Source organism: Centropristis striata, chromosome 3, assembly GCF_030273125.1.
Source record: "Centropristis striata isolate RG_2023a ecotype Rhode Island chromosome 3, C.striata_1.0, whole genome shotgun sequence".
NCBI lineage: Eukaryota > Metazoa > Chordata > Actinopteri > Perciformes > Serranidae > Centropristis > Centropristis striata.
In genome coordinates this window covers 13,932,443-13,945,866 of record NC_081519.1, presented here as the reverse complement: position 1 = coordinate 13,945,866, position 13,424 = coordinate 13,932,443, and the positions used below count along the sequence as shown (strand labels likewise).

Genomic DNA, 13,424 nt, shown 5'->3' with positions numbered 1-13,424 from the left:
CTAACAAGGGCTAAGCGCTGACAGCCCAAGGCTAATTGCTGCTAGCATGTCTGCTTTGTGGACATCAAATGGAGAAATTCAGCTTTTGGCTGGGGATGGGCTTTACTGCTGATTAGCACTGGCCTTGCAGCTACAATAAACAGTCAATAAACAGACATCTCAGTGGAGAGACAACCCTATCGCTAGCTAATTAGCCCTGCCTTCACAAACAACTTGCTAGCCTGTGCCAGCACCTGAAGACTGCCCGTCGATACAGACAGAATCAAATGCGTTAGCTGTCACAGTGGCGACCCAGAGAGCTATACAGACACTGCTGCTAGTGAGCGCTGTATATATGCATCTGCTGATGTCTATATGATGGTGTTATAACAAGGTGTAGCATAAAGAGAGAGGTGGTAAAGTTTTTCAAGGTGCTACATCTTGTTAGTCAGACATAAGAACCTTTAGATGTTTCTACTTTATTTTTAATCTCTCAAAGACTTTCTTCTGTGTGTGATATGTTGTGGTGACAGCAGCGACACCCTCATCTAAAACTAAATTAACAGCAGCAGCGCTAATATCATGTCAGCTTTGTTGCACTGCATTATATGTTCGGATAGAAATAGACATGGAGAAGCAAGCCAAAAAAAATAAAAAGTGCATGAGAGGTGCAGAGAGGAAAGTAGGGAATAGCAGGAAGAGAATATGACAGACGGACGGAGGAGGGGGTAGGCAGAGAGAAGGATGAGCTCTACAGGCAGAGAGAGGGAAGGAGAGAAAGAGGTATAGAGTCGAGGTGTAAACATGATCAATCCGCTCCCAACTAGGTTCAGAGACAGACTTCCTCTTCACATTTTCAGCCTCAGTGAAGCGCAACGCTAGCTACCTCTTATCTGTCACGCTAGTTTGAAGACACACACACACACACAAACACACACACACACACACACACACACACACACACACACAGCCTACCTGTAAATCCTCTACACACACAAATTCTTATTAAAAAACTTCAGCAAAAAACATTCTTGAGAACACTTTAATCCGGCACCACTCATCCCTCCCAACTGCAGCAACAAATACATTTAAAAAAAATCATAAAAGCACAGAACTAAGCTAAGATGGCTGACCGCTGCAGCTTCACACTCGATCAATGATATAAATGATGTATCGCGTGATCCGTAATAATCCGTCATGATTTCCAGTGCACAGACTGCCTAGGTTGATTCCTCCACAATAAAGGCTTATCATACTTGTGACTCAATTCAAACACTGTCGATGTGAACTGTTGAAGTCAATATCTATTTGGCAACTACCAGTTCAATGTTGGAAGATCAGCGATGGGTCATTTATCTCGATTGTGACCCGAGTCAGTGTCCAAGTGGCGCATGGTGATCTATCAGGACAATGAGCATGTTAGTGTCCAAAGTGGTCATTAGTTGTAGGAGGCCATTATTTAAACCCTGACCGAGTCAATGTCCTTACTGGGATCATGATTTAGTTACCTAGTTGAATTGATTAGCTGAAGAGTTACAGCGCTAAATGGCTATGCTTTTAGTCTACGGTTGCACGATATTGGACAAAACTGTCATTGCAACGTTTTTGTCTGTGATGTATATTGCGATATAAAAAAAAACAGCCTACAGGAATTTTCAGCCTCTTGGAGGATCCAGAGGACTGCCCTTCCTAGAGAAACTTGCATCAATCTGGTGCACTTTTAAAACAAGATTTAGAAGAAAGACCTATGAAGAACTTAATGCATCAACAAATTGATTGTACATGTACAGATATAAATGGTGACGACGCGGCCGTGGAGAGGTTGCAATTTGCATTTTTTGCATCGTTTATGTGTAAAAATATATATGACTATATAATTAATGGAAAACAATGGATAAGTGATGGAAAATGAGAACTGTGTATGTTTTACTGTTGTATCAAAACAGCAAAAAGGTATTAGCATGATGTGTGTGAGTTCATTTGGCTTACTTGATAATGCTCATGCTTTGTTTCCTATAATGACGATTGTGCATGCTCACATTGCAGTGAGGATGCGTATAGGGATATATTGTGCATCTTTTTTTAGTCTAGACAGAATTCCAAGTATTAGTCACGATCCAGTCTGGACAGCAGTCAGTTGCTTTGGACTTAGTCATAACTACGTTTTACAACATCTGCTTTTATTTTGTCAGTGTGTCCAGCCATAATTCCTTCTTTCCCAACTCCTGGATATTCTTGATACACAAAACAAAAGCAACTTAACTGTAATTTCTGTAAACAACACCCTCTATTTTAGCTTCTCTCTTTGTTTCCTATAATGACAACAAAACACCACCATCACATGCTCCAAAATTGACAGGGCTTTAAAGGCATCCACTCAAACAACCAGATTACCCATATTTCCTGTCTTCTATCCCTTCGTACTCACCGCTGTTTTCTGGCACTGGATGGAGGTGCTGTTGAAGCGCAGGGCGGGCACATTGTGCGTCTCCCCTTGGATGTGGAAGACACACTCGTAGTTCCTCTGTCCTGATTGTGGCTGGGGCAGGTTCTTGGCGGCTAAGGTGATCGGCTTGGTCACACCGACAGGGATGTAGATCTGGGTTGAGGGAAGGATCTGAGGGCAGTCCTGCAGAGACAAAAAAAAAAAAGACACTTCAGTTTTTTCCTCCCAATGGAGACAGTTATGGAGTTTTTGAATACCGACAGAAAAAAAAACAAGGCACAAATAGCAGAAAGATAAGACAAGGAGTGATGAAATAAATCATCATAAAAAGCAGAGCAAGCCGTGGGTTAAATCTTTGACTTCACGCCAGATTTGCCACAGCACAGTCAGTCTAAAGAGCTGTGCTGTGCTGTGATGCACTTCTCACATGTGTTACAGGCTTGTGCAACACTCCCACTGGCCTTGCACCAGATATAAATGCTGCACGACAACACTTGAGCAAGAGAGCTTTTCATACAAAGTTCACAAAAGATTATCTACCCGATGAAACTATTTGCATCACAACAGTGCTGCATTGTTATGGCAGGAAGATAGGCTTCAGTGTATTATGTCCATGTGTGGAATGGAGTAATGGGCTCATGAACTTTGTGTTTGCGCGAGTATGTGCTAACATCAGTCACTGATATTGGCCAGAGCTGACAGAGTCTTGTTTAGATCATCTGGAAGCAGCCCATCCACTGGGGTACACCACCCTGGAGAGGTGTATGTGTGTGTGTGTGTGTGTGTGTAGATGCATATGGACAAATACGTTTCCTAATGTACAGTCGGATTAATGTGTGTCTGTGTTAGCACACAATCACTTTACTGAGGCAGAATAGGACAGGACAGTTGGCTCAGTATGTAATGCTTCTTGATATGCATGTGTGCATGTGCTGGAAGGAATGAAGTCATTACAGTGTTCATGCCATGATTTGGCAGCGATGCAGATCTCATCAATACTGAGAATGAGAGAGAGAAAGAGGGAAGGAGCAGGAGGGTGGGTGACAGATCTTATACAACGTGAGTTAAAGCTTGGGTGGAACTTACCCACCCTGTGCCGTACTGTTTGAGCCAAGAGGATAACAAACCAGATCACTGCTGACAAATCACTTCTTTTACAACCTGGAGACTGTTAAGTGACTCACATAATAAGACACATGTGGCAGGCAGAGAATGCTAACTTTTTGTGTGTGTAAGGAAACAGGGTCTTTAGAAACTGTGGACTTGATTATGAATGTGCAAGAATTTAAAGAAAACTGAATACATATCAGTTTAAACATGTCTTTATCTCAAAAACCACCAAAGAATCTTCATCGTATCTAATCCAAAATATATGCAACAAGATCTATTTAACACATGTGTAAAAGAGTCTGAAATTGACACACAAGTCAGAATAGCTTAGGTAAGTAAAACATCGACCAGATCCTTGTAAAATATTCACTGCACACCCTCTACTTCACTTCTTGTTGTAGCTTTTCCTTTAAGCAGATAGCTGGCTCTCTGTCAGTGAATTTTTCTTTCCCCTTCCCTCCTCTGAGCTGTTGTACATTAGAAGCTACAGCACATCCCCGGGGCCCGAACACAATGCCGGAGTTTGTTCATTAGGCTGCTTAGCCCTGGCCTTGTGTGTCTGATCACACACAAACACATGCACAACACATAATGAGAGAGGGGAATACTATAGGAAGGAGAAGCGGGCTACAGAAGACCTGGTGTATAATCAACTAGGAGCAAGGTGGGTGTGGGGGAAGGAGGATCGGGTGGTTGAGACGGATGGAGGGAGGTAGGGAATGGTGGAGGGAGGAAGAGGAAGAGACGAGGAGGAAATGAGGGGAAAGGAGTGAGAAAATGGAAGTGAAAAGGATTTGAAGGAAAGAAAAGGAAGAGTGGAGGAAAAAAGAAGAAGAGGCGAGTTTAATTGGTGAGTGAAAAACATCAGATGGCTGTTGATGCGAGGAAAGGAAAGAAACAATTGAAAACCGTAAAAAAGAAGAAGAAAAGAGACGTTTTAGAAGAATGCCTGGATACCTCTGCACCTTTTCTATCTCTTTTCCCATCCCGTCCATCCACCCTTCCATCCATCCTACAGTCAAAACCATGTACCCAAGCCCCCCGACAACATCCCACTTAATTAACAGCCTCGAGCCTCAGACGACGCTCCAAAAGTGATAGAGAGGGCCAGAGATGGAGAGAGAGAGAGAAAGAAAGACAAGAAAGCAGACGCTGATTTGCACTTGTGGCTTTTGAAGTCCTGCCTCAGTAAAAAGGATACTCATGTCAAAAGCTGTGGGCTTGCATTGTCAAAGGTGCCACCAGAGTAAAAAAAAAAGCATCCTGCTGCTAAAGCTAACTTGTAGACGCCACTGTATCAGAAGCTAGCATAGCCTCTAGCGCAGGCTGCAGCTAACCAATGTTTTATTCATTTGCTTTTGACTTTGTGTCAGCTCAGCTGTCTGATTGTAGTTTTCTTTGGCATTCCTCTTTCCTTATAGTATCCCCTTGCTTCATGCAGTCCTATGTATTGTCATCCCAAGGTATATCGCAGTAAAAACTAGAATTGTATGCCTCCGCCAACCAGCCAGGTCGCAGTTTATCCATTTCTGTCCAGACTCATATGTAGCCATGACAGTAAATGCCTCATATATAGTCTTAAAATAATTATTATTAATTATAGTTATTCGGTCTCTTTGTCTATCTCTGTTGTCTGTCTTTGTGTGGTGAAGGTCCCTATGCATGCGTAATTCACTGTGTGTGTGTGTGCCCTCTCTTGATGCATTTATATATTAATCATGTAAGATGCTTTTGATACAATGATCATGTGCTAATATTGTTTTAAAACTATGATTACTCTAGATGCATCAAAACTAAATACACTTACCCCAACAGCTTAAATTAAGTAAGATTCTATCATCATAAAAAGATATATTATATGAGGGCGGCACTTCCTGGAAGATATCTACCTTCATGATTCGTAAATCTGTTAGAATATAATAAGGGGTTCGAGGGAAATGATACTGGTCCAGACTTCATGACCTGAAACCAGTCTCCTGTGTATCAGGGAAGTGATATTTGAACCCACAGAGATCTCTGTAACTGCACATTTCTTGACGTATTGTAATAAAATTATGTTAAACTGAGAACTTGGACGTCTCCTGCTCATCATTCCCCATCAAACGATCTGCACAGAGAAATAGGTGAGGATCTTCTGTTGGTGTCAGATAATTCAATTTTAAAGGTTTCCTCAATGCATTTCTCTAACAATAGATGTTGCTGCAAAGAAGCCACAAATTCTAAAATATATATATATATTTTACACAAATCTGCCAAACAACCCCACAGCATAGATGATGAACATCCAAGATTAGTGTCCTGTTCTGTTCCAGAATTCTGGCCAGTTATTGCCAGACAAATTATATCAAAGTGCAGACGACCTTTGACATTTTGGATAAAAAATGACATCACTATATCATTATATCCTATTGGACCTGTGTGGGAGATTATGTCATTATTAGTGTATGAATTCTTGAGTCACGGCATAAACATAATGCCTCCAGCCACAGCTGTCGCCAGTATGGAGGCATGGAAATCCAATAATAATGGATTAAATACAGTTGTCTCATATGCAATATGAAGGCATAAATAAAGGCAATATGTAGGCTTCGGTTTCTCTTTACAGTTAACATAGCAGTAAACATGTTTTATAGAAACATGTAAAAGAATATGTTTAAAAAAAACTGAGACGGCCTGCCACTTTAAGAAATGAATAAGAACTCCTGCACATCAAAGACTTTAAAGTCGAACTTTAATGGCAATGCAAGCCAACAGCAAGTGAACCTGGAACAGTTCACTGATGCCATGTTGCAAGAGTTCAGAAATCCTACTATACGAAGCACCAAATACAAGATCACACCGCCTCAGACAGAGTGGAAAGGGGTTCTGGGAAAGAGATGGAGGTAGAGGGAGGAAAAAGAGTAAATTGAGGGAAGGTGAGAAGGATAAAGGGAAAAGTGCTCTGCAGAGAAAAACTATTTCATCAGTATTTGTGACAGGTGCCAAAACTGTTCAAAGCCGGCATTAAGGCTACAAAGTGCAGAGTACACTGAAACAATATTTCACCGGGGGGATTCGTTTGAAGCTGGAAAGGATCTTTTTTCTCCCCTTTTTCCTGACTTCTCAGCTTTCACTTCATCTGTGAAGACGGATGCTGTGGTTTTCTTGGCCAGATGTGACACTTCAGGAAGACCAACAGGGGAGGAAGAGAGAAGAGTACACTATGCGTGTGCTGGGAAGGAAAATTAGTGTTTATCAGTACGTACTATAACAGTGGAATGGGGTAGGTGCCGTGAAAGGTTCAGGGATGATTTGCATGTTTTATTTGAGCCGGGTTTCTTTATTTATTCATCAGTTAAATGCCTGAAAGCGATTTAACAGATGACCGAATGGCGATTTTAGCTTTTCTCTACACACAGATGCACTGGAGCAGGACATCTTTCTGCACAGTCTCAGCTCTCTTCATTATAAGGCTCACTTTAACCAGTAAGAGCCTTTTATAGTAAAGCTACATGTGCGCGTGAAGTGGTAATGATCCATGAAGGAACGCATGCCACAGATGGTTTCTCCGCATCAGAACATGGCACGAAAACACCTGCTCTATTTTGAGATTTTGATCACTGCCTTTGCATTCAGACATCTTCATAAGCAATTTTAACACCAACAGATGTGGATAGCGCACAAACAAACATCCCCCATTAACTGTGGAGCAAACTCTCACACCCTGATTGGGTTGGGCTGTTAAAGTGTGTATTTGTACCTTTGTTTTTGAGTGTGTGAATGAGTTTATATGTTACAATGTGTGTGTTTATAATGGCGGACATCCAAATCTCCAACTCCTGTTCAAAGCCAAGTACCCAGAGGGCTTTACTTACCTCTGCGTATTTGTTTTCCCTCAAAGGCCGCTCTTAACTTTGCTGCCTGAGGCTGGTGCCGCGGTCCCCATTTGTTAACAGTAAAGGCATATATAATTATGTAGATTATTAAGATGTATTGTATATATTATCTAACTGAAAATTTAGACCTGCATGGGGACAGAGAGGAAATATTTTCTTGAGGCAAAAACAAGCCATTATTCAAAAAAAAGTATTCTTACAAAGCTTGACCTATATTTTGTCACATCTTAGTGCCGACACCCAGATGCCAGTTTTGATTGAACGTCGCCATGAGCTTTCATAAAGCACAGCAGCTGTCGTTCTAGGTCAAGCCCGTTCTAAAATATTCCTTCCTTCATTTTCAATGCACTCTGATGTGTACCACACCACCACACTCCACACCCAATGAAAACACGTAGAAGAGAAAGAAAAAAATAATAATAAAACAAAGTGTTCATCGGGCGGATGAGATAATCTCTACTCGCAAGTGAGCAAAATACCTTTTAACATTCGCCAAGAGCTGATAATGAGACAGTCGGCGGGCTAGTGTGCGTGTGTGTGTGGATGCAGATACGTGGAAGGTGAAAGATTAGGATCAAGACATACTGTAGATTGGGTTGGGTGGAGGGCGTGAGGGGTTCGGAGGATGAAGACGAAAGACGGAGCGGGATGCGAAATAAATAAATAAATGTATTAAAAAAGCCAAGAGTTCTAAAGGCTTGCCTGACAAGATATAAATTAATAAAGCTCCAAAAACACTGCGCATATGTAATGAGGCGGGTGTCTGGTCGTTTTTTTAAAGCCCCCCACTGCACAATCTCCCTCAACCCCCCCCCCCCATTCCTTCAAGTCCATCCATAATTAATTAGCCGGCTCTGTGATGTGGGGACTATAGATCAGGGAGGAGAAAAAATAACACGCTAAATAATGAAGTAAAGCGATATGGGGAGCCCAAGGGAGAGATGAGATGGCATGGGTGGCCACAGAGGAGTAAGGGGGGCACACTGGTACAAATAAGGGGGGCAGTGTGTGTATGTATGTGTGTGTGTGTGTGTGTGTGTGTGTGTAAGTGGGTCTGACAAAGGGGTATATGAAGAGTGTTGAACGCTCCCCCTTCGCCTGTCGACATCCCCCCCCCCCCGGCTTTGTGACACAAGGTCTCACATAGGATACCAAAGAGCCGTCTGTAACCTTGAACTAAAGAGTCCCATCCACTCCTTGTTACAATCCACTACACATTAATATTATATTACAATATATGGCAGTGGGTGGATCCTTTTTATCATGATGTGTCATACGCTTTGGCTGTGAGAGACTCAAGTGGAAATGAAGCCTCTATCCTTTGTAATGGCTTCCAGTAGACTAATAAATAATGCTGGGAAATACAACAATATGATAATCATGTTAAATCCGATCAATTTAACAGTTTTTTGCATGAGAATTGTGTTGCTTTCTGCCTCCTGAAACGAAGCCGTTTGCGTGTCCTTATGGATGTGAAGTAGAAATAAATGCAAGCTAAAGAGAAAATGAGGGCTGGAAGAAAAACTAAAGCTTAAGTGTGCGGTGGGATGATAGCTAATTCAGACAGTGCGGTGAAATAATGTGGAAAAAGTTCAAATGCTACTAAATATGATGGCATCATTGACAAAACAAAACCGTTCCCAAACATCAGCGGTTATTTGTGGGTTGCCACAAAATAGACATCCATTGTTAAATACTTCAAAGACAGATGGAAATGTTTTTTAGGAATGCTTTCATAGTGCAAATGCTTTTATGGTAAATACTTTTACAGTTCAGGACCATGAGTCATACTTTAGTCGGTTAATGTTCACTTTATCTATTGAAGTGTTATTTTCAATAATTTATGTATTGTTGTTTTTTTAAACTTAAAAACAATTTGTTTTGTTGTTTTTAGTTGAGAAGAATCTGGCATTGAAAAACAACCTACATTATACCAGTACCCATAAGAGATACTCATTGAGTTCTTAATTTGCACCTTTTTTACCACCTTCATTCAGTAACCATTCCATGGGAAGCATTTGGAAGCATTCAGATGAGTAAATGCTACTGTCACCGCTCAAAATTATTTTTAAACAAATGCATTACACGCTGAACTGTCAAAAACACAGCACTTGACCCTACTACACCACAGACTGCATGGCTTATTACTGCTGCAGTAATGGGCCAATCACACAACGCATAAAATCAAATTAAATTGCAGCAATTGGCTGCCAAAAAACACATACAAATAGTTATATTTTTCTCGATTTGGGTACAAAAAGGATCAAATGTAGGCATCAGTCGGAGATGTTTCAATAAAACTTAATACTGAGGTAGATATAGTGTACAAATACCAAGCTCTTGGGTGTAATTGTGACACTTTATATGTATTTTTTTTCAACCATATCATTAATGCAAGGTTGCTTCCAAATCATCCTTTAATGAATTTAAATAAGTACTACCACACCATGACATGTCATACATCACAATGTCAAAGCAAAGACTACATATTCTCTCCTCTCCCGTGTACCAGCTGGCCAGCAGCCACGTGTTCATTGCAGTGTGTGTTTGTGTGTGTACTTCTTTGGGACTGGTACCAGCCACGGGGATGAGAGGAGTGAGACGAAAAAGCCGACCAATTAAATCACTAGTGATAGAGAATAGAAGGAGAGTAGGTAGGCGTGCATCTATGCAAAATGCAGGTTAAAATCTCTGATATTGTACATACATTTCTATATGTTTAAGAAAACAGCATTCGAGATGCAATTATTACAAAAAGCAAATGTCTACAGGAGCAGCGGGGTGTGGTACATAACTGGGCGCATGTACAGTACACGTGTGTGTGTGTGTGTGTGTGTGTGTGAGACTGAATGTGTGTGTATATGTGCACACAAAGTTGGGGCAGGCTCATTAGCAGGCAGAAACCAGAAAGATGTTCTGTGACCAAACAGACAGTTACTGTTGGGGAGGGAGGGAGGGAGGAAGGGAGGGAGAGGGCGAGTGAAACAACTTAATAAGGCAGCAACATGTAGAACAGTGCAGGAGCGAGGGAAGCGAAGGAAGAAAAGGGACTTTGAACCTTGAAAGGGACTGTGAGATTGTCCGCCCACGTCCTTCGTTTCCTAGCAGAGTGGTGATGCAGGGAAGAAGAGATGGAGAGAGAGAGAGAGAGAGAGAGAGAGAGAGAGAGAGATGAGGAGTAAATGGGAAAAGTGAGTGAGTGCAGAGGAATGAGGGAGAGTTTGAATTAAAGCGAGATGCAGGGGAACGTGTGACATGAATGTTATTCAGTATGGATTATCAAAGTCTCACAGTGGAAGAGCTCGGCTGAATCTACCTACATATACGTTCCTCCTATACATGCATACATACACTCTGTGCTTTGATGTACCACCCAGGCACACATACATGTTGATTTCATCTCCTAATCCCTTATCCTTGACTTACAAGCAAGCTGCCAAACCTACACACTTTATCCCCTCGACATAGACGCCACAGTATGCAATAAGACAATAAAATGCAGGAATGTGTGAATATTTTTTTAAGAGGGTCTTCTTTTTTTCTCTGCATGGATTTTCACAGTGGGGGAGGGGAGGGGGGAGGGGGGGACTCCTTGCACCCTGTTATCATTCTAACCCAGATATGTCAGCAGCGATCAAACCTTGTGCTTTTCAGCTTTTCAAAGACAAACCTTGATTTCAGAGGTAGATTCGCTCCTGCCTGCTGCGGATGGCTCCTCTCTGCACACAGTGTTTTGGCACAAAGATACACTATAACTGGGAATTTTGTTTTCAAAAAGAAATGGACATACAGACTAGGGATGGGTACCGAATTCGGTACTTTTATAGGTACCGACCGAATTCCGTCGGTACTACCGAGTACCGATTCATGTAAAATCAAACGGTACCATGTTTCGGTACCTAAACGGCGTTAACTTTAAACTGATCATTGATTTCAACCTGTTTTCATTTAACGTCTTTGATTAACAAGCGTGCTGACGATCGCACTATTTTTTATTCTTTATTTACCTCCTCATCTGGTCCTGTCTGCTCACCGCGGCCACTAGCCACTAGCTGCTGCCCTCTTCCAACCCGGCGCAGAGACGAACAGCCGGCTCCAGGCCTGCTAACCGCCTGCTGCTATCTCTCCAATGTCTCTACCCGGGCTTGGCCTTAGTCTGCCTCCAGATTGGACCTTCCTCACTCCGTTTGCTCCATTCTTCTGTAGACCAGTCATTAGCAACTAGCGGCTAGCTGCTGCATCTCTGGTCCTCCGCTAATACTCCGCTCTTCAACTCAGGAATATTACCTGCCACTTTACTCCAAACTGCCTCGCTGAAATTAAATCCCTCGGATCATCCTCGATATGTGTACAGAGCAGCCCGACTCAACTTTGTTTATTCCAACCATGCTATGGCCACAATACTGTCTGACCGGTGCTGTGCCCACAGCTACGACGTCATCACAACAAATCACACGTGCACTTGCAACCTTTTTTTTTTTTTTTCTCCTCCGTGCACTTGCCACCTGAGAGCGCTCCTCTGCATTCTTTGATAACACTCCAACCTTTATGTTACAAAATGCACGTTCACTCAACAATAAAGCACTGCTCATCCTGGATTTTATATTGTTGATATATTTTTTTAAAGTTTATATTTTGAGAAATAAATATGTTGAATTGAAAAAATTAGATTTTATTATTAAACAAATTAACATTTATTACCACATAAACAAACGCAAAAGTACCGAAAATTGGTACCGTTGAGTACCGGTACCGATTCCCAGGTACCAGGTACCGGTACCGTATCGGTTCAAATGTGAAAGGTACCCATCCCTAATACAGACTGACAAAATCTAAATTACATTTAGTATATAGCTTTGCTAACTCTCCATTAAGCAGGAACCACCAGGCCTGAAGACCATGTGGAAGTGCCTTAAACCTGCATTCTTTTTAAGGACCAGCAGGGGGCGACTCCGCTGGCTGCAAAAACAAGTCTGATTGTATAGAAGAAAATGAGAAAATGACCCTACTTCTCACTTGATTTAATACCCCATAGAGCAATTTTCTAATGCGTTCATGGTTTCAATCGTTACTTTTAAGTCTTCTTTAATACAGAATGATGTTGATTTTTTAAATTATGGTTGCATTTTGAGGAAAATAGATGATAAAGCAGGGAATGCTTTAGGCCGTGGATAGCTTGTTGTTGACAAGTCCCTGCGACAACGGTGTCCTCGGGTTCTCAGTCTAATCTCATACCCAGCTCCAAATATGGACACTTCTGGCTCCAAAAAAGCAAGATGGCTATAGCCATAACTTTGGCCCACAAACCAACTGGTGACCAACCAACCAACTCTACTTACTTTGTCTTCGTCTGAGTGTTGAAAGATTGGTCATTACTGATAATTTGCAATTTAGTCATGTGCAGACAGCACATTAGCCCATGTGCCATTTTGCAATATTTCTTCAGTAAAAGAAATCAGATGAACAAGTCCAGAAACACATTGATTTGTGCCACTGAGAAAACAAACAGCAGAATAGCACAGAAGTTTCAGTTTCTCCATGACCTGAGCCACAATCTATCCCACTGAGCTGAGAACATAATGCTCCATTAACACCACAGCTTTTTTTTTTACGACATTGCCTTAACTTAATAAGCTACTTCTGACAAGATGTGCTTAAACAAAGCTATGACACATAAATTAGCAGCATAAGATTTTGTCAAAATGTAGTCAAAGTACAAGTTGTACAATGCAATATGAATTTCTTAAACTACTGTTACTGCCAGGCTTGTTTTTAAGTGAAACAAGTTGTACAATGCAATATGAATTTCTTAAACTACTGTTACTGCCAGGCTTGTTTTTAAGTGAAACCATATAATTAATGGCATTTGAACGTGTCCATCTTCTACCCAGTTTGGCAGCGTAAAGGCAAAAGGGCTCAGCTTCAGTGTGCAGAAAGTAACAATGTCGGCAGCCACTAGGAGGCAAATAGGCTAAACATAAGAAATGAATGAATAAATTACTTTTCTGTCTGGA

At 41.5% G+C, this 13,424-nt stretch overlaps 1 protein-coding gene across 1 annotated transcript in view; it reads right to left on the bottom strand.

The window, feature by feature from the left end:
* The window catches only part of LOC131968168 (plexin-A1-like), a 213,803-nt gene that overhangs the window by 68,778 nt on the left and 131,601 nt on the right, over nucleotides 1-13,424 (bottom strand). Inside the window, exon 10 of the mRNA XM_059328924.1 lies at nucleotides 2,408-2,608. Coding sequence (XP_059184907.1) covers nucleotides 2,408-2,608 — 201 coding nt within the window. The remainder of the gene's footprint in view (nucleotides 1-2,407; nucleotides 2,609-13,424) is intronic.